The 21384-nt window shown below is 43.8% G+C and overlaps 1 protein-coding gene across 5 annotated transcripts in view; it reads right to left on the reverse strand.

The window, feature by feature from the left end:
* The window catches only part of GINS1 (GINS complex subunit 1), a 44014-nt gene extending 23753 nt beyond the window's left edge, over positions 1 to 20261 (reverse strand). For 2 of the 5 annotated variants that reach the window (XM_058433110.1, XM_058433111.1), the window contains exons 1-5: positions 20039 to 20234; positions 14067 to 14131; positions 10109 to 10207; positions 9114 to 9204; positions 1463 to 1579 (exon numbers count right to left, since the gene is read on the reverse strand). In XM_058433110.1, coding sequence (XP_058289093.1) covers positions 1463 to 1579; positions 9114 to 9204; positions 10109 to 10207; positions 14067 to 14131; positions 20039 to 20113 — 447 coding nt within the window. In that variant the 5' untranslated portion in view covers positions 20114 to 20234. Of the gene's footprint in view, positions 1 to 1462; positions 1580 to 9113; positions 9205 to 10108; positions 10208 to 14066; positions 14132 to 20038 lie in introns of all 5 variants that reach the window. The other 3 variants (XM_032142253.1, XM_058433114.1, XM_058433112.1) reach the window with 3 other exon arrangements.
* Between the last annotated feature and the right edge of the window lie 1123 nt (positions 20262 to 21384).

Consider the following 21384-nt stretch of genomic DNA (forward strand, 5'->3'; position numbering starts at 1 on the left):
TTGTGAAATGGCATGATCTCAGCTCACTGCAACCTCCTTCTCCCGGGTTCTAGCGATTCTCCCGCCTCAGCCTCCCGAGTAGCTGGGATTACAGGCATGTGCCACCATGCCCGGCTAATTTTGTATCATTAGTAGAGACGGGGTTTCTCCATGTTGGTCAGGCTGGTCTCGAACTCCCAACCTCAGGTTATCCTCCCTCCTCGGCCTCCCAAAGTGCTGGGATTACAGGCGTGAGCCCGGCCGGAAATTCTGACACAAGTTCTACCACAGATACCACAGAAACCACAGAAATGAACCCTGAAGATACTGCTAAGTGAAATAAGCCAGTCACAAAAAGACAAATACTTGTCATTTGTAGCTTCTCAGAAATTATTCTCTAATGAGAACAAAAGAAAACAAAAAGACAAATACTGTATGATTCCACTCACGAGGTAGTTACAGTAGTCAAAATCATAGAGACAGACAGTAGAATGGTGGTTGCTGGGGGATCGGAGGCAGGGGTATTGAGAAGTTATTGTTTAATGGGTATAGAGTTTCAGTTTTATAAGACGAAAAAAATCTGGATATGGATGGTGGTGACGGTTGCAAAACAATATGAAAGTTGCAAAACAATATGGAATGTTAAACAATATTTAATACCACTTAATGTACATTTAAAATAGCCAAGATGGCAGATTTTATATTGTATGTATTTTACTATTTAAAAAATAGAAAAAATAAATAAAATGAAACAAAAATACCTCCTGTTTTGACTAATCCACCAACTTGAAAGACATTTGTTTCATTTTACTTTCAAAATTTAGGATTGATTTTCCATTTTGATTTAACTTTGTTTTGACATTTGTTTCATTTTCTTTGTTTTGACATTTGTTTCATTTTACTTTCAAAATTTAGGGACTGGCCGGGCGCGGGGGCTCACGCTTGTAATCCCAGCACTTTGGGAGGCCGAGGCGGGCGGATCACGAGGTCAGGAGATCGAGACCACGGTGAAACCCCGTCTCTACTAAAAATACAAAAAATTAGCCGGGCGTGGTGGCAGGCGCCTGTAGTCCCAGCTACTCGGAGAGGCTGAGGCAGGAGAATGGCGTGAACCCGGGAGGCGGAGCTTGCAGTGAGCCGAGATTGCGCCACTGAACTCCAGCCTGGGCAACAGAGGAAACTCTGTCTCCAAAAAAAAAAAAAAAAAAAATTTAGGGACTGATTTTCCATTTTGATTTAACTTTGTTTTAGTAATAGCTAAAACATAGGGTTCCATACTCAAAACTATTAAAACAGGTATATTCAGAAAATTATAGCTGTTCCATCGTGTTCTGTCATCCCCCTATAGGTAGCTTGTTTGATTTGGTCTATGCTTCTTTTCTATTTTAATAGAAGCTAACACGTATTCATATACTCCTCTCTTCTTAAAAGGTAGTACAATTTACACATTAAAGAAAAATGCATTTTAAAAAGATATACATACTTCAATATATAGGCTTTTTGGTGGTTTCATATCCTGTGTAATGTCCAAACCTTCATCTCCTCCCAGTGACCTCATATAAGTAGCAAGAGATCTTTTATAATTATTAAACCACTCCATCTGCAAACATAGAGATGATCATTTGACAAAATTCTAGGAAAACTTGCACACATTGAATACTCATCCATTCGAAAACAGTACACATCCCAACACAAATCACTATTGTGACCATTCATTTGTTTATGCTAAAATATTATTAATTGCCTCCTATGATATAGGCATTGGTCTGGGTACTTACGATGAATCATTCAATAAAGTGAACAAAAATCTCTGTTCTCAGAGAGCTTACATTTCAGCATACTTAATAATAAACCTTAGGAATCTCTGACCAGAAACAGAACCATGAAAAAGACGCCATTTCAGAATTATATCTTCAAACTCTGCATTGATGCTATTTCTGAAAACTATAAAACATTGTTAAGAAAACCCAAATGTCCACCAACTGATGGATATGTGCCCATATGATGGAACATTATTCAACCATAAGTAACAATGAAGTTCTGAAACGTATTGCCATTACCACATGAAACACAAAAGGCCACATATTGCATGATTCTACTCATATGAAAAACCAGTAATAGGTAAATCTATAGAGACAGAAAGTAGATTCGGGATTTCCAGGAGCTGGGAGGAGGGAAGAAAATACAGAGTAACTATAAAGGGGACAGGGCTTCTTTGTAGGGTGATGAAAATATTCTCAAATAAGATGGTGGTATTGGATGCATAACAACTCTGAATATACTAAAAACCACTGCATTGTACAATTTAAGATGGTAAACTTCAGTGTATGAACCATATCTCAGTAAATCTGCTATTTAAAAAAAAAGTTGAAAAAATGAAAGACCTAATACCACATTCACAGATTGCATGATTCAATATTGTAATAACGTCAACAATCTATAGATTCAATTCAATCTCAATCAAAATCTTAACTTTCTTTAAAATGGAACCTGACAAACTGAGTCTAAAATTTACATGGAAGTGCAAAGGGCTAATAGTTGAAATGCTCTCAAAAAAGAACAAGATGGGAACTTGCTCCACCTACACTATATAATTACAGTAACTACAACGGTGGAATTGGTGTAAGGATAGACTAGCATAACAGAAGAAAAAGTCCTCCCATTCAAAATCCACAGGAATACTGACACTCAATGTATGACAAAGGTGGCACCACGCACCCAGTGATGGGAGAGGCAGATCTGTTCAATACATGGTGCTGGGTCATCTCAATATCTATATTCAAAATGAAGCATGCCTCCTATAGCATACACAAAACTTAATCCCAGTACTGCAGATCTCTTTGTAAAAGGTAAAATATAGCTCCTAAAAGATTACATAGAAAAAAGGCCAGGCGCGGTGGCTCATGCCTGTAATCCCAGCACTTTGAGAGGCCGAGGCGGGTGGATCATGAGGTCAGGAGATTGAGACCATCCTGGCTAACATGGTGAAACCCCGTCTCTACTAAAAATACAAAAAAATTAGCCAGGCGTAGTGGCGGGTGCCTGTAGTCCCAGCTACTAGGGAGGCTGAGGCAGGAGAACAGCATGAACCCGGGAGGCAGAACTTGCAGTGAGCCGACATCGCGCCACTGCACTCCAGCCTGGGCGACAGAGTGAGACTCCGTCTCAAAAAAAGAAAAAAGAAAAGAAAAATATCCTGGGAGGCTGAGGTAGGAGAATGGCGTGAACCCGGGAGGTGGAGCTTGCAGTGAGTCAAGATTGCGCCACTGCACTCCAGCCTGGGCGACAGAGCGAGATGCCGTCTCAACTTCTGGTCGGTGAGGTAGGCTCAGCCTGTAACCCAGTTTGGAGGCCAAGGCAATCTTGGAGGCAAGGTTTCACCTGGTAATACAAAAATTAGCCAGGCATGGTGGCACACACCTGTAGTCCCAGTTACTCCAGAGGCTGAAGCAGGAGGATCGCTTGAACCGGGGAGGAGGAGGTTGCAGTGAGCCGAGATTGTGCCACTGCACTCCAGCCTGGGCGACAGAGTCAAACTGTGTCTCAAAAAAAAAAAAGGAAATACTATTCAGCAATAAAAAGGAATGAGCTCGGCCAGGTGCGGTGGCTCACACCTATAATCCCAGCACTTTGGGAGGCCGGGGCAGGTGGACCACCTGAGGTCGGGAGTTCAAGACCAGCCTGACCAACATGGAGAAACCTATCTCTGCTAAAAATACAAAAAATTAGCCAGGCGTGGTGGTGCATGCCTGTAATCCCAGCTACTTGGGAGGCTGAGGCAAGAGAATCGCTTGAACCTGGGAGGCGGGGGTTGCGGTGAGCCAAGATCACACCATTCCACTCCAGCCTGGGCAACAAGAGCAAAAAACTCCGTCTTAAGTCGAGCACTGTGGCTCACGCTTGTAATCCCAGCACTTTGGGAGGCCGAGGCGGGTGGATCACGAGGTCAGGAGATCGAGACCACGGTGAAACCTTGTCTCTACTAAAAATACAAAAAAATTAGCCGGGCATGATGGCGGGCGCCTGTAGTCCCAGCTACTCGGAGAGGCTGAGGCAGGAGAATGGTGTGAACCCAGGAGGCGGAGCTTGCAGTGAGCCGAGATTGCGCCACTGCACTCCAGCCTGGGCGACAGAGCGAGACTCTGTCTCAAAAACAAACAAACAAAAAAAATTACATTTAGTGAAAGTCATCAATCATTAAAGGATACCGCGTGAATCTATATAAAGTTCAAAAAATGGGCAACACTAAATTATGGTGTTTAGAAATGCATGCTTAGGTGGTAAATGGCAAGATTTTTGTTGCTGTTTTAAGACAGGGTCTCACTCTGTCACCCAGGCTGGAGTGCAGTGGCACAATCTCGGCTTACTACAACCTCTACCTCCCAAGCTCAAGTGATCCTCCCACCTCAGCCTGGGACCACAGGCGCATGCCACCACACTTGGCTAAGTTTTTGTTTTTTTTTTTTCTTTTTTTGGTAGAGATAGGGTTTCACCCTGTTGCTCAGGCTGGTCTCAAACTCGTGAGCTCAGGCAATCCATCCACCTTGGCCTCTCAAAGTGCTGGGATTCCAGGTGTGAGCCACTGCATCCAGAGCAGTAAGATTTTTAAAAATAAGGAAGTGATTAGTCTGCACAAAAGTAAGGAGGGGAGTGATCAATGGGAGGAGGGACACAAAGGTTCCGGAGCAATGTTCTTTCTTGAACAGGGTGATGGATACACGGGAATTCCTCAGTGACACATCATTGGGCTGTACATCTTCGCCTTCCGCACCTTTCCAGATGTGTTTGCATGTGTCTGTTTTTATGTTAGATTTCACATAATGGTTAAATTCAGTGATTTTAAAAGATTTAAAAGATATGTATGCCAAGGTGGTAAAAACCGCATTGTCTTTTATAATATAAAGGATAAAAAATGATATTTTGTATTGATAAGTATGAAGAAAAGTTATCTGAGAGAGATCTTGCCAAATGAGTCAAACATGGGTGTTTCCATTGTGGTCTTTTCTGCTTTGTCTCCATTGAGAACAGTAGAGTATAACAGACCCCAAAGAGAAGATGAAGTGGAAGAAAAATCAAAAGCTGTTTTGACAATGAGGGTGTTACCCTCATTCAGTCTCATTCACAGACAAAAGGGCAATGTAGAATAAGCACGTTACTTCCATAAAAGAACATACTGATATAGTCACAAATTTTTATTTTAGTTTTCCTTATGGAAAAATATTAATAGGAAAGAAAAAAATACCTATTTTCACTATCTCTCATGTTAGTGGCTTAAAGATTCTAAACAGAAACTTAGGAAATCAAAAAACAAAGATGTTACCATTTTAAAAACATAAAAGATGTTACTATTTTGAAAACAAAAGATGTTACTATTCTGAAATCAGATAGTAAGATTTTTACTTATCATCAGTGTGCTTTCCTATTCTTTCAATGATGTTTTCTCTAAACATTAACACATGATCATGTTTCACGTTAGTAACCTTATTTTAGCTCTGCTTTTACTTTTACTTTTATTGCTACGCTGAGTCAACAATATTGAGATCATCATTCCCACTAATAAAGTGCTTACTATATACCAGGGATTTGCTAAAATTTTAATATGCGTTATTTTATTTACTCTTTGTCATTGCCCCATAATGTAACTACTATTATTATTTTCTTTTTATTCATGAAGGACTGAAGCTTTGAGAGATTAGATAATTTACCAAAGGGCTCAGAGTTAACAAGGCAGGGATCTGAATTTAGGTGGCAGACTCAAGCCCATGTGCTTTGGTCACCCACTGAAGCACTAACCTTGGGTAATACAGACACCTATGATGACATTCAGACCTCCTAGGCTCCTGTAAGCTGTCAGGAATACCTGGAAATATTCTTTGTTACTGGTCCAAAATGGTTGATGCAGTTGCCACCATGCAATTGCTCAAGCAGAGATGTCTGTGGTCTACTACAGAGTATATCTGTATTAATCTCTTCTCATCCTTCAGTGTTTCCAAAACATCACTACTAACAGAATGAGACCATGTATATTCCTTTTATTCTTTTTCCTTTTTTCTTTTTTCTTTTGAGACAGAGTCTCACTCTCTCTCCCAGACCGGAGTGCAGTGGTGCGATCTCAGCTCGTCGCAACCTCCACCTCCCAGGCTCAAGCAATTGTCCTGCCTCAGCCCCCCTGAGTAGCTGGGATTACAGGTGCACACCACCACACCCAGCTAATTTTTGTATTTTTAGTAGAAACAGGGTTTCACCATGTTGGCCAGGCTGGTATATTCCTTTTTATAGATGAAGTCACTGGGGTAGAAGGAAGTCATTTGCCAGTTTTGTAGTAATTCACAAACTCTTCCAAGAAACTATCTCAAGTTTCACTATTCTGAAACAACTTAATCTCTAGACCCATTAATATTATTTTATATAAGGCCGGGCACCGTGGCTCATACTTGTAATCCCAGCACTTTGGGAGGCAGAGGTGGGCGGATCACGAGGTCAGGAGTTCAAGACCAGCCTGGCCAATACAGTGAAACCGTGTCTCTACTAAAAATACAAAAATTAGCTGGGTGTAGTGGTGGGCACCTGTAATCCCAGCTACTCGGGAGGCTGAGGCAGGAGAATCGCTTGAACCCGGGAGGCAGAGGTTTCAGTGAGCCAAGATCGCGCCACTGCACTCCAGCCGGGGCAACAGAGCGAGACTCCATCTCAAAAAAAAAAATTATTTGCTGTTAACATTGTTATATTTCATTAAAATAGAAACTGACTTTGGGAACTCAGTAATCACAGAAAAGTGCTACCCTTACAGAAACAATGCCCAATATGAAATCTAATTGATGTGCTTGAATAAATGTAGCTTGTAATCATTTATAAAATTGTAAGAAACATATTAATCGCCAGGCACTGTGGCTCACACCTGTAATTCCAGCAATTTGGGAGTCCGAGAGGGGCAGATCACAATGTCAGGAGTTTGAGACCAGCCTGGCCAACATAGTGAAACCCCGTCTCTACTAAAATACAAAAATTAGCCAGGCATAGTGGCACGCACCTGTAATCACAGCTACTTGGCAGGCTGAGGCAGGAGAATTGCTTGAAGCCAGGAGGCGGAAGTTGCAGTGAGCAGAGAATGCACCACTGCACTCCAGCCTGGGCAACAGAACGAGATTCCATCTCAAAAAAATACACAAAAAAATTAATCTAAAATATTGTATGAGAAAAATAATTAAAGCTACTGTCGTTAGAGAAACAACATAGTGTTCTGTTCATCTCACCATAATACACAGGAAGTACCCCAAAGTTCAATTAATATAAGTAGATTTGAACACAAAGAGCATGAAGTGAGGTACTAACATGTTACCAATTTCGTAGTTACTGGTAAATCTGAGGTAGAGATTACTCATTTATTTATGCAGAAAATGAACAGAATGAAAATGAAGCTATGACAACAAATAGATCACTTTCAAAAATGTGCAGAATCTAAATGTGCAGAATCTAATGGCAAACACATTGAATTTTTTTTTTACTTTAAGTTCTGGGATACATGTGCTGAACATGCAGGTTTGTTACATAGGTATACATGTGCCACGGTGGTTTGCTGCACTAAATATTTGCTTTCTTAAGCTCTGTGCTATGGAACTGTAATGTAGTAACTGTTAACATTTATTTTTCTATTTTTTTTTTTTTTTTGAGACAGAGTCTTGCTCTGTCACCCAGGCTGGAGTGCAGTGGCGCAATCTCGGCTCACTGCAAGCTCTGCCTCCCGGGTTCACGCCATTCTCCTGCCTCAGCCTCTCCGAGTAGCTGGGACTACAGGCGCCCACCACCACGCCCGGCTAATTTTTTTTTTTTTTTTTTTTTGAGACGGAGTCTCGCTCTGTCACCCAGGCTGGAGTGCAGTGGCGCGATCTCGGCTCACTGCAAGCTCCGCCTCCCAGGTTCACGCCATTCTCCTGCCTCAGCCACTCCGAGTAGCTGGGACTACAGGCGCCCGCCACCACGCCCGGCTAATTTTTTTGTATTTTTAGTAGAGACGGGGTTTCACCGTGGTCTCGATCTCCTGACCTCGTGATCCGCCCGCCTCGGCCTCCCAAAGTGCTGGGATTACAAGCGTGAGCCACCGCGCCCGGCCCTGTTAACATTTATTGAGTGCCATCCTATGCTGTGCTCCACATGGACCACCTGAAGTAACCCTGTGATAGGCCTTGTAATAACACTGTTGTAGAATAAAGAATTTGGTGGGTCTCTCTCCCTCATTCCTGGGAGGTAGCTTCTAAATTCTTGGACTTTCTCAAGTAATAGGAGTGTCTTGTTATTTATGATGTGCCCTGAGAGTATGTGTTACCCAGGTGACTCGTGGTGAACCCCTAGATAGTCTGTGCTATCAAGATGACTCAGAGTTGGGACTGGCTATCCCAGAAAGACCAACCATGTGACTGAAGTATTGGGCCTTTGGCCCTCCTGATGTCAGTCTGACCTCCAGGGAGGGGTAGAGGGATGAAGATTGAGCTCAATCACAGGGCCAGTAATTTAATCAATCATATCTACGTAATGAAGCCCCAATAAACACTCTGGACATCAAAGCTTGTGTGAGCTTCCTTAGTTGACAATAACTGCAGGTAGTTAGTGTCAGAAGTCATTGCAACCTGTAATAGGTAATATGATCTTCATCCTGTAACGAGGAAATTTAGGCACAGAAACAGGTCAAGTGACTTGCTCAAGATTAGACGGCAGAGAGCCAGGATTTGAACCTAAGCCCACCTGATTCCAATCCTATGTCCTTAAATAATGGGCTAGTTCTTTGCCTCAGTGACTAGGCAAATATGAATTTTGATTAGGAAAGTATATATACACATATAAACATTTTATGGAATATCCCCAAATAATAATGCCAGTTTCTTAATCCCACTGATGGATCACTAGTAAGTAACATCATGGGACTCTATTTTGTTAAGTAATAATAGAATTTTCCACGTATCATTTAGAATTACTCCTCACCACATAGTTCCCCTCACATTATATACTAAATACCAGCCAAAAATTGGGGAAAAACAGACATTAAACACAAAAAGAGGAATACCAATAAACACTATTATAGAACAATGCCAGAACTTTAGCATTTTCAAAATTTATAAACTTGAACAATGCTAACTCACTTCTTCAGCAGCCATGTGAAATCGTAATGCATTTGGCAAGACGCTACCATATTCCCATCTGAGTGCTCTGATCCGAAGCAAGCGGTCATACCTAGGACATCAAGGTATTGGGTGGCATAAGAATACACGGGGGATCATGTGTGGACTTCATTTGGCCCCTGATGCAAACACACCAGCTCTAAACAGACATCTTAGGGACAACAAGAGGAACATGAACAGTCTGAGAGTCGGCCTGAAGGCACTGTCCACTCCTCCACGTGTGACAGCAGCACAGTAGTACTGGGAAAAAGGTCCCTAAGGTCCTTATTTCTTTCTCCTCCCCGCCTCTTTTTTTTTTTTGAGACAGAGTTTTACTCTTGTCACCCAGCCTGGAGTGCAATGGCACGATCTCCGCTCACTACAACCTCTGGCTCCCAGATTCAAGCGATTCTCCTGCCTCAGCCTCCCAAGTAGCTGGGATTAGGCACCTGCTACCACTCCCAGCTAATTTTTGTATTTTTAGTAGAGACGGGGTTTCACCATGTTGGCCAGGCTTGTCTCAAACTCCTGATCTCAGGTGATCCACCCGCCTCGGCCTCCAAAAGTGCTGGGATTATAGGCATGAGCCACTGTGCCTGGCCAAAGGTCCTTATTTCTAAGACAAAGAAGAAAAATAGTAAGAACACTACCGTATTCAGTAGTGAAAGACCATGATGCACTTAAATAGTGTGGCACCAACAAGCAAAACACGATGAAGAAAATATGGCAAAATAATAAAAATTGTTAAAACCATATGACAGCTCCACTGGGGTTCATTATAGTATTATTCTCCCTACTTTTAAAAGTGTTGTGATTTTTCATAATAAAAAATTTGAAAAATGAAAAAACAGAGGAAAAATTTAGAATGCTTACAAAGAGAGAGAGAGATCTAAGATTTCATGTTACCCATTTGAGATGGTCAACTGGGAAGCCACACAGAAAGTCCTGCCACCCCAAGCAAAAACTGAGAAGCTTACAGGTATGCTACAGTGCAGCGTCGATTTCTTAACAGAGAACAGTGTCGAAATTTGATAGTTGGTATCAAATCACTTCGTCCACCTGACTTTGCTTCATTCCTGATAGGAGCATTTAAAAAGAAAAAAAATATGTACTTTTCAGGATAAGTGAAATTTTCAAAGCCAAATAACAACTGAGTTACATGCTTGTTTTTAATCCATTTGTGATTAGCAGTTAACCTAAGCAAATAATAACTATTTGTACATCAGGGCTTTTATTAATATGCTAAAAAGCCAAAACCTAAACAACTTGCCTAAGATCATGCTACCAGATACGTTTTGTTTAGGCATTTGGTACTTTGCATTTTTGCACACTGATTAATCTCTACTCTTTCTAAAAGACACTGTGTTTATTCACTTTTCAGGATTCCATTATCACGCTGAGATAAGAGATAAACCTAACATGATGGACATGAGGTTATGGTCTTTTTTTTTTTTTTTTTTTTTTGAGACGGAGTCTTGCTCTGTCCCCCAGGCTAGAGTGCAGTGGCGCGATCTCAGCTCACTGCAAGCTCCGCCTCCCAGGTTCACGCCATTCCCCTGCCTCAGCCTCCCGAGTAGCTGGGACTACAGGCGCCCGCCAACACGCCCGGCTAATTTTTTTGTATTTTTAGTAGAGACGGGGTTTCACCGTGTTAGCCAGGATGCTGTCTCGATCTCCTGACCTCGTGATCCGCCCGCCTCGACCTCCCAAAGTGCTGGGATTACAGGCTTGAGCCACCGCGCCCAGCCGAGGTTATGGTCTTACGTCATGTCGTTATTCTATATAGTACCTCCCTTCCAGTGGAGCTTCCAAATCCTCATTATAATAAAGCGAGGTAAAATGGAGTCAAAATGGTCTTTCACTCATCTTACAAATATCTGTTGATCTCCAAATACGTGTACATACTATACTTCAGTATTTTTCACACTGAAAATTTTGGTTTTACCCTATAAAAAGTACATGTAACTTTTGAATGAATAAGAATCTACTTTGGAGTTTTTAAGCAACCATATGAATATAAAAAGAATTCATTCATGTAGTGCCTGGCTGCCTCTATGCCAGGCACTGTGCTAGGCCCTGATAATACAGGCAAAATACATATCCCATCCTGTCATGTCTTCCAGGGCTGTTCTATATACTTCTGCCACCCTATGAAAGTCTGATGAAACTAGGAGGGTGGAAGAAAGAATTTTGGATCATGAATTTGCGAATGGCATAAACACAGAGAATACAAGAAAATCATTCCCTTACTGAACCAAGGCCTATAGGGTCTCCTCCAAAACATCTATAACCTTCTCACTTTCTACCAAGTCTGGGTCACCTCTCTAGTAACCTGGTGACCAGCTTCCCCCACCTCTCAGCCCCTCCACACAGCAACCAGGATTATCTTTTAAGACACAAACACGCCACCACCTGTCCACACTTACACTTCATCTGGTGTCACCCTTTGCCACTTGCCAAACTCCAGCCACATAGGTCTTCTTTAAGTGTCAGTTTCTTGAGTGCCCCATTCTCTTCCATGATTCAGGGGCTTTTGCATATGCTGTTCCCTCCACCTAGAATGTTCTATGCCCACAGTCACTGCCTCCCTAAGACTTGCCTCTCCCGCAGGCCTCGGCTGAAATGTCTCTTCCTTGGAGAGAAGTTCCCTGATTCCTCAATTTAAGCTAGACCTTCTATTCATTTTTCTTTCTCCTTGCACTCTTCTGATTTCCTTCATAGCATGAATCCCAATTTGGCATATCTATATTTCATATCTGTCTTCTGCACTAGACAGTGAGCGCCAGGGATGGGCAATTTTTTTTTTTTTTTTCGAGATAGAGTTTCGCTATTGTTGCCTAAGCTGGAGTGCAATGACGCGATCTCGACTCACCACAACCTCCACCTCCCGGGTTCAAGCGATTCTCCTGCCTCAGCCTCCCGAGTAGCTGGGATTACAGGCATGCGCCACCACGCACGGCTAATTTTGTATTTTTCGTAGATACAGGGTTTCATCATGTTGGTCAGGCTGGTCTCGAGCTCCTGACCTCAGGTGATCCACCCGCCTCGGCCTCCCAAAGTGCTGGGATTACAGGCATGAGCCACACTGTGCCCCGCCCGGGACAGCCATCTTGACTGTTGTTTACCACTGAAATAGCACAGCCACTTACTGATACATATTTGTTTAGTACATATTTGTTGAGTAAATCAATGAATGGCTTAGGGACTTGAGTCCAGGACTTTAAATTTGCCTTATATTTACTGCAAATCTGTTGAGGTTCACTTCCTAAGTCCATCTGTAAAGATTTTTCTGTATCTCTCCTTATACACAGGAGTTGGAAGTGCTCCTATCATTTTATGTGCCCCACAAATCTTACCAGCCATAACACTGATTTCTATATTCAAGTCACTGATAAAAACACTGTAGCGAACAAGCCCAAAGAGGAAACCTCATGTCACAGACAGACTTCTAAGTTGAGACCTTGAATACTTCAACTTTGATCCAGTACTTGACAACCTTTGGTGTCACACAGGAACATATGAAGTTTGTCATACAGCCCAAATTCTCCACTGTGCTAGCTACCATGCTCAGTTCTAAAGAGTCAATAAATCTAGTCACCTCTCTGGACCTACTACGCTGAAGCCTTTTATAGCTAGTTCTCAGAGAACTCTACTCAAACTATCAGAAATCACTGCTGCTCCTATTTATATCCATTTATAAACTTCCTATTCTTCCTTTAACAAACGCACTAAGGCATCTGTTGATAAAAATATAAACAGTGGGAACCATGTATTTCACTTTGTTAGGTTTTTACTTTATTATTTTTAAAGATGGAGATCTCCTTCTGTCACCCAGGCTAGGGTGCAGTAACATGATCATAGCGCACTGCAGCCTCAAACCCCTGCACTCAAGCAAGCCTCCCACCTTACCCTGCTGAGTAGCCAAGACTCCAGGTGTGTACCACCACATCTAGCTAATTTTTATTTTTTTTTAATAGAGAGAGTCCTGCTATATGTCCAGGCTCCTGGCCTCAGCTGATCCTTTTGCCTTGGCCTCCCAAAGCACAGGGATTTATAGCCATGAGCCACCGTGTCCGGCCTATTTTCACTTTTTATTTTAGGGTATGTCATTTATTTTAGGTCCACTCTAATTCCTTTCAACTCCTATCAGCCAAACAACAGATATTTATTAAGCAGTGATCAGCACAAATTCCTTCAGACTTTTGCTAATTTGTACAGCTAGAGCAGATAATTTTACAGATAATTTTTAAAAATCACATCCCAAAACTAATGCAAGGTTATCTGATTTCAACATCTTTTTTTTTTTTTGGAGACAGTCTTGCCCTACGCCAGGCTGGAGTGAAGTGGTGCAATCTCAGCTCACTGCAACCTCCGCCTCCCGGGTTCAAACAGTTCTCCTGCCTCAGCCTCCCGAGTAGCTGGGATTACAGGCGCCCACTACCACACCCAGTTAATTTTTGTATTTTTAGTAGAGACAAGGTTTCACCAGGCCGGGCGCGGTGGCTCACGCTTCAGCACTTTGGGAGGCCGAGGCGGGTGGATCACGAGGTCAGGAGATTGAGACCACGGTGAAACCCCGTCTCTACTAAAAATACAAAAAAAAAAATTAGCCAGGCGTGGTGGCGGGCGCCTGTAGTCCCAGCTACTCAGAGAGGCTGAGGCAGGAGAATGGCGTGAACCCGGGAGGCAGAGCTTGCAGTGAGCCGAGATTGCGCCACTGCACTCCAGCCTGGGCGACAGAGCGAGACTCCGTCTCAAAAAAAAAAAAAAAAGGTTTCACCGTGTTGGCCAGGCTGATCTCAAACTCTTGACCTTGTAATCCGCCCGCCTCAGCCTCCCAAAGTGCTGGGATTACAGGCGTGAGCCACTGTGCCCAGCCAATTTCAACATCTTAATTATTGAATTGTTTTAGAATATCGATCTTATGAAACTTACACATCGGACTGGTTTTGTTCATACAAAGCTTTCATCTCCTCCAGAACTTGTCTGAGTCCATCCTCCTAGAACATATAAACCGATATTGAAATCCACTGATATCCCCACCTATTCTGTGGCAATATTCTATCAATACTGAACTGTATCTTTCATTTATATACTTTAGCAAAAAGCAATAGTCCTTTCACACCCCACTAGCATGGTTATAACAAGTGTTGGTGAGATGCGGAGAAACTGGAACCCTCGTACATTGCTGGTGGGAATGTAAAACGGTATAGCCCTGTAGGCAAAAACTTGACAGTTCCTCAAAAGCTACACACAGAATTACCATATGACTCAGTAATTTTACTCCTAGGTATATATATATATACTCAAAAAAACAGAAAACATGTTTTTTGCAGCATTATTCATAACAGTAAAAATGTAGAAACAACCCAAATGTCCATCAAATGATAGATGGATAAACCTTCCACTTATCTGAAAAATCTAATATAATAAAAAGAATGGGCCAGGGGTGGTGGCTCATGCCTGTAATCCCAGCCCTCTGGGAGGCTGAGGCGGGTGGATCACCTGAGGTCAGAAGTTCAAAACCAGCCTGGTCAACATGGTGAAACCCCGTCTCTACTAAATATACAAAAATTAGCCAGGCGTGGTGGCAGGCTGTAATCCCAGCTATTCAGGAGGCTGAGGCAGGAGAATCGCTTGAACCCGGGAGGCAGAGGTTGCAATGAGCCAAGATCATAAGATCATGCCATTGCACTCCAGCCTGGGCAACGAGAGCGAAACTTCGTCTCAAAAAAAAAAAAAAAAAGAATGAACTACTGACAACATATACAACGAGGGACGAGGATAATCTGAAATACGTTATACTGAGCAAGAGATGCCTGACACAGAGTTTACATGAAATGATTCCCTCTGGCCCTTCACAGGAAAAGTTTGCCAAAAAGAATAATATCATCTGTAGTCAGAGAAAGCAAATTCATGGTTGCCTAAGGCTATAGGTGGGAGGTAGCTATAAAAGGGGGGCAAAGTTACAGAAATCTTTTTAAATTTATTTTTGTGGGTACACAGTAGGTATATATATTTATGGGGTATATGAGATATTTTGATAATTACAGAAATCTTGATCAGGGTGCTGGTTATAAAGACATACATATTAGTCAAAATTCAAAAATCTGTTAAAATACACATTTTGTTGTATGTAAATTATACATCAATAAAATTGACGAACAAAGATATCAATCGTCCTACTGAAGCATGAGGTATAAAGAAAAATATGTAAATAATTCATAATTTACTAAAAAATGGTCTTTTTTTTAGATGGAGTCTCGTACTGTCGCCTGGGCTGGAGTGCAATGGTGCGATCTGGGCTCACTGCAACCTCTGCCTCCTGGGTTCAAGCGATTCTCCTGTCTCAGCCTCCAGAGTAGCTGGGATTACAGGCGCCCACCACCACGCCTGGCTAATTTTTTGTATTTTTAGTAGAGACAGGGTTTCACTATATTGGCCAGGCTGGTCTTGAACTCCTGACCTCAGGTGATCCACCCGCCTCAGCCTCCCAAAGTGCTGGGATTACAGGGATGAGACACTGGGCCTGGCTTAAAAGTGATCTTCAAAGGTTAATACCAAAAGAAAGAAAAAGGAATAGTGTTTTTGGTTTGAACTGCAAAAACCGGCCATAGGAGTTTTTCTAGTATCCAGTTTGGGGCAAATTTTCCCTTGGAAAAATAAAACATTAGAATTCTGATTTTTGTTGTTGTTGTTGTTGAGATGAAGTCTCACTCTGTGGCCCAGGCTGGAGTGCAGTAGTGCGATCTCAGCTCACTGCAACCTCTGCCTCCCAGGTTTAAGTGATTCTCCTGCCTCAGCCTCCCGAGTAGCTGGGACTACAGGTGTGCACCACCAATGCCCGGCTAATTTTTTTTTTGAGACGGAGTTTTGTTCTTGTCACCCAGGCTGGAGTATAATGGTGCAATCTTGTCTCACTGCAACCTCCGTCTCCCGGGTTCAAGCAATGATTCTCCTGCCTTAGCCTCTCAAGTAGCTGGGATTACAGATGCCCACCACCACGTCCAGCTAATTTTTCTATTTTTAGTACAGACAGCGTTTCACCATGTTCACCAGGCTGGTCTCAAACTCCTGACCTCAGGCAATCCACCCACCTCAGCCTCCCAAAGTGCTGGGATTACAGGTGTAAGCCACCACGCCTGGCTAATTTTTGTAATTTTTTTTTTTTTTTTGGTAGAGACAGGGTTTTGCCATGTTGGCCACACTGCTCTCAAAACTCCTGACCTCAAGTGATCCGCCTGCCATGGTCTCCTAAAGTGCTGGGAGTACAGGCAGGAGCCACCGTGTCCAGCCCTAAATGATTAAATATTGCCCAATAGGTCTGCCAACAATCGAAACAGAAGCAATCCCATCTCTTTTTCACAATCTATTTTTAGGGCCAAAATATATGCATTGGCAAAAATGCTGTGGTATATACAAATGGCACAATTCCAAAATCAACTACTCAACTCTGCTCAAAAGATGTAATTCCTGATGAAAAATGCAAGCATGACTTCTACCTGAGCCCAAGGTAATTTTCTTACCTTTTCCTTTTTGAGACAGGGATTCAGTCTGTCACCCAGGCTGGAGTGTAATAGTGTGACCACAGTTCACTGCAGTTTCAACTTCCTGGAGCCATGCAATCCTCTCACCTCAGCCTCCTAAGTTGCTGGAACTACAGATAGATGTGTGCCATCACACCCGGCTAATTCTATTTTTTGTAAAAATGGGGTATCACTGTGTTGCCCAGGCTAGTCTAGAACTCCTGGGCTCAAGCGTTCCTTCCACCTTGACCTCCCAAAGTGCTGGCTGGGATTATAGGCATGAGCCACCATGCTTGGCCTAATTTTCTTAAAAATGTACTTTTTAAAAAAAGTATCAATTCTGCACATAGAAAGGGTGTAATCACTTTTCTATTTACTGGACACAGCCCTTAACCATGAGTGATTCCAGAAGAAAAGCCTGTGTGTTGAGCCAGGCACGGTGGCTCACGCCTATAATCCCAGCACTTTGGGAGGCTGAGACGGGTGGATCACCTGAGGTAAGGAGTTTGAGACCAGCCTGGCCAACATAGTGAAACCCCATCTCTACTAAAAATACATAAAATTATCTGGGCATGGTGGCGGGCGCCTGTAATCCCAGCTACTAGGGAGGCTGAGGCAGGAGAATTGCTTAACCCGGAAGGCGGAGGTTGCAGTGAGCCAAGATCGCACCATTGCACTCTAGCCTGGGCCACAGGAGTGAAACTCCATCTCAAAACAATAAAAAAAAGAAAAAAAAAGAAAAGCCTGTGTGGTCCTTGGGCCTGTCAGATCCACTGTCAGCCTTCCTCTGTGCCACTGAGTCGGAGGCCAGCGTCCGCAGGCTGAGTGTTCCAGGCTGCTGGATCACCTTGAGTATCAGGTGGGTTTGTCAGTGGAAGGCACTAGTGAGACAAAAGGTGCTCCACTGAATTAAGACCTACAAGAGAGTGATTCTACAACTTCTTTTTTTTTTGAGGCGGAGTCTCTCTCTGTCGCCCAGGCTGGAGTGCAGTGACCCGATCTTGGCTCACTGCAACCTCCGCCTCCCAGGTTCAAGCAATTCTTCTGCCTCAGCCTTCCGAGTAGCTGGAACTACAGGCACATCCCACCACGCCCGGCTAACTTTTTGTATTTTTAGTAGATACGGGGTTTCACCGTGTTAGCCAGGATGGTCTCAATCTCAGGACCCTGTGATCCGCCTGCCTCGGCCTCCCAAAGTGGGGGGATTACAGGCATGAGCCACCATGCCCGGCCTGATTCTACAACTTCTAAGACCAGCCCCTAGCCCCCACAAAGTGATAACCCAACATTTATCTTAAAATTTGAGTACAACAGAGAGCTAAACTAAGTGTCAGAGTCAGGTCCAAAATCCAGCTTGGCCGCACCTGTTTGCAGTCTCTCTGTTCTCTAGGCCTGTGTCCTGATATGTACGATGACCTCTAAGTTCCTAGTTCTCTGGCCACATTTTAGCACTTACACACTGCTGCATTCCAGCATCTCTACTGAGCTGCAGACTGCTGCCTAACTTTTTAAATGAGGTAACTGTTCTGAAGTTGAAAAAACAATTGACTGGAAACTGGAAAACCTGTGTTCAAGTTGAAGCTCTACCTCCAATATGCTGTAAATTCAGACGAGTTCCTTAACTTGACCCATAATTTGTGTCAGCTCAGTTTCTTCATTTGTAAGACAATCTAATTGCCTGGCTAGGTGCTCTTTAATGTTCAAAACAAAACTCATTACCTTTCCCAACACACTCTATCTCCTGAACTCTGATGTTGTTTACCCAGTTTCCTAAGGATCCTCCAAGATCCCAATTCCTCCCTCTCATTCATTATGGACACCAATCTGCCCCTGCTCTAAGTTACAAGTCATGTTTGCTTCATGTCTCTAAAACCCAAACACTGATCTCAGTGCCACTGACCTGACACAGTTCAGACCACACACCTCTCACCTGCTCTATCAGCTACCCAGTAGCCATCTCCCTGTCCCATTCTTTCCTCTCTTCAATCCATTCCCCATATTGCTGCCGCAGTTATCTTCAAAACACAAAAATTACCCTATCACTTCCTTGTCTAAAATCCTCTACCAGCTCCCAGCATGCCTTATGAGTGAACAACAAACTCATGTAGGCTGTGAGCCATCTTCCTAGCCTCCCCACAGGCCCTATTGGTCACCCTCTCCAGTGTGACCACGTGACTTTGTGCTGCAGCATCCTTTGGCTGGGATGCCTCACTTCCTTCTCAGATCAGTAACCTCATCCTTGAGGATGGAAAGGCTCATACGTCACCTCCTCTAGCCCAGCTCATACTGGTGTTTCTCCTTCGTGCTCCTTGCTATACCTCCTTGGTATCACTTATCGTGGTGAATTCTATCATCTGTTTTTGTGCCCCTCTTCCAGCAGAAAGTGTCCTGACATCCACATAATGCCTGCTCTATGACAGAAGTGAAATATAGAATTCAGAGTGCAGGCTCCGGAGCCAAGAGTGCCAGGGTTCAAATCCTAGCTTTCTTGCTGTGTCACCTTAGGCAATATACTTAAATCTCCCCAATCCTATGCATATATAGCTGAAAAAAGTAGAAAACAATAGTTTAAACATCAAAAAGTTATGTTTTGTTTGGGACACGGTCTCCCTCTGTCACTCAGGCTGGAATGCAGTCGCACGATCAAGCGATCCTCCCGCCTCGGCCTCCCAAAGTGCTGGGATTAGAGGCAGGAGCCATGGCACCGGGCCCTCAAACGGTTATTAGAAAGACAAAAGATAATGTACATGAAGTGCTTAGCACTCTCCCAGGGGTAGCAGTGATAGAAAAATACAAATAATCATAATATTAATAGTAATAGTAGCAGCAGGAGAAAAGTTATATTAATAGCTAACACTGGCTCGGCCCTTACTGTATGTGAGGCATATGCAAAGACCCTTACACGTGCCACTCATTTTGCGTCCACTACATCACGCGTTGGGTACTGTTGTCACCATCCCCATTTTTGCGTATGAGAAAACTGAGAGCACAGAAAGCTTGAGTAACTGCCCCAAAGTCACACTACAGAACCAGAATCTCAGCCAGGTTCCACAGGCCTAGCTTTTACTGACCACGATTAGATGCCTGAGTGAGCAAGAAATGCTAAATTATCAGGCAACCTGTAAATGTTTTAAGGGACCGGAACAAATCTGTCCAAGGAAAACTGCTAAAATGTGCTCAGATGAGGAAATTCACCAAATCGCTGGGTAGCGTAAGCATGAATGCCTTCTTTTTCCTCCTGAATTTTGTTGTGCTACTTCCCAAGTTTTCCAGAGCTCGGAGGGAACAAGGTGCGAAAGGAAACCCTGCCAGGGAGCCGCCCCGCCCCAGAGCCCAGGGCCCAAGCCCGGCACACCCCGTCCGAGTCTACCCGCCCCTCACGTTGAAGGCAGGCAGCTGCCCTTCTGGCGCGCGGTGCAGCTCGCGGATCAGTTCCATGGCTTTTTCGCAGAACATGGCGGACGCTTCCCACTGCCGCGGCCTCGCCAACCGCCAGCTCTCACGCCAAAATGGTATCTGTGCTCTCGGCGCCTCACTCCTTTCGTTCCGGTCCTACAGCGCCAGGCTCTCGCCTCGGCCTCCGTTCCGCGCTTTGGCGCCAAACAAAGCTAGCCAATAGGAACCCGGCCTACGGCGCCCGAAAAGGGACACCGCCGCTCAGGCGCATTCTTGGAGGGGCGGAGTTAGAGGGGTTCTTCCAAGGAGAGGTCCCCGCCCCGGAGATGGGAGAATCCCTCGGTGGAGCAGAGGCGGCTTTTCGAGTTCTCAGGCGGTGGGCCTCAGGCGGTGGCCGGGGGACTGTACGGGCAGCAGAGCTGGAAATAAATGCACGCCCCGCAGCTTCCTTCTCATTTTCCTTTTGATTCATTCATTCTCGTTTAGGTTCAAGAAACGGGCACTTTGAGGTTAAGAGGAAACGCCCAAAAACTTGGTGTGCATTGGTAGGACGCAAGCGTTTCAGTTTTGCAGTGCGGGTTTTCTGTTTGATATTAAAATGAGACTATCTTTTATTGGGTACCTAGTGCTGGTAGGGACTGCAGTGTGTATTTCATTCCCACAATTCTCTCTGAAGTGTTTTAAGACCCGGGATTAATAAGGAAACAGAAGTTAGGTAACTTGCCCAAGGTCACACAGCTCCAGAGTGATTAGACTGTTATTTAGGCTTTCCATTTCCAACACCACAGTACCACCCTTTGATTTTAAAGTAGTCATTTAAAAACATTTGTAACATCTGCCCTAGATTAACACTAATTCTCTAGGAATTTTCTTGGCTAGATGGTTATGGAATATTTCTTAACCATATAGAAGATGGGAATCACTGCTAAAGAATTGTTTTATTAGGCAATTTTTCAAAAAGCAATGTTAATTTCTAACAAGCAATCTTGGATTTTATTTTTGAGACGGAGTCTCGCTCTGTCGCCCAGGCTGGAGTGCAGTGGCACGAACTCGGCTCACTGCAAGCTCCGCCTCCCAGGTTCACGCCATTCTCCTGCCTCAGCCTCTCCAAGTAGCTGGGACTACAGGCGCCCGCCACCACGCCCGGCTAATTTTTTTGTATTTTTAGCAGAGACGGGGTTTCACCACGTTGGCCAGGATGGTCTCGATCTCCTGACCTCATGATCCTCCTGCCTCGGCCTCCCAAAGTGCTGGGATTACAGGCGTGAGCCACCGCGCCTGGCCACCAGGCAGGCACTCTTGATGTGGAAAATTGGGCTAAAGCAGGAGAA

Source organism: Hylobates moloch, unplaced genomic scaffold, assembly GCF_009828535.3.
Source record: "Hylobates moloch isolate HMO894 unplaced genomic scaffold, HMol_V3 SCAFFOLD_21, whole genome shotgun sequence".
Taxonomy (NCBI): Eukaryota; Metazoa; Chordata; class Mammalia; order Primates; family Hylobatidae; genus Hylobates; species Hylobates moloch.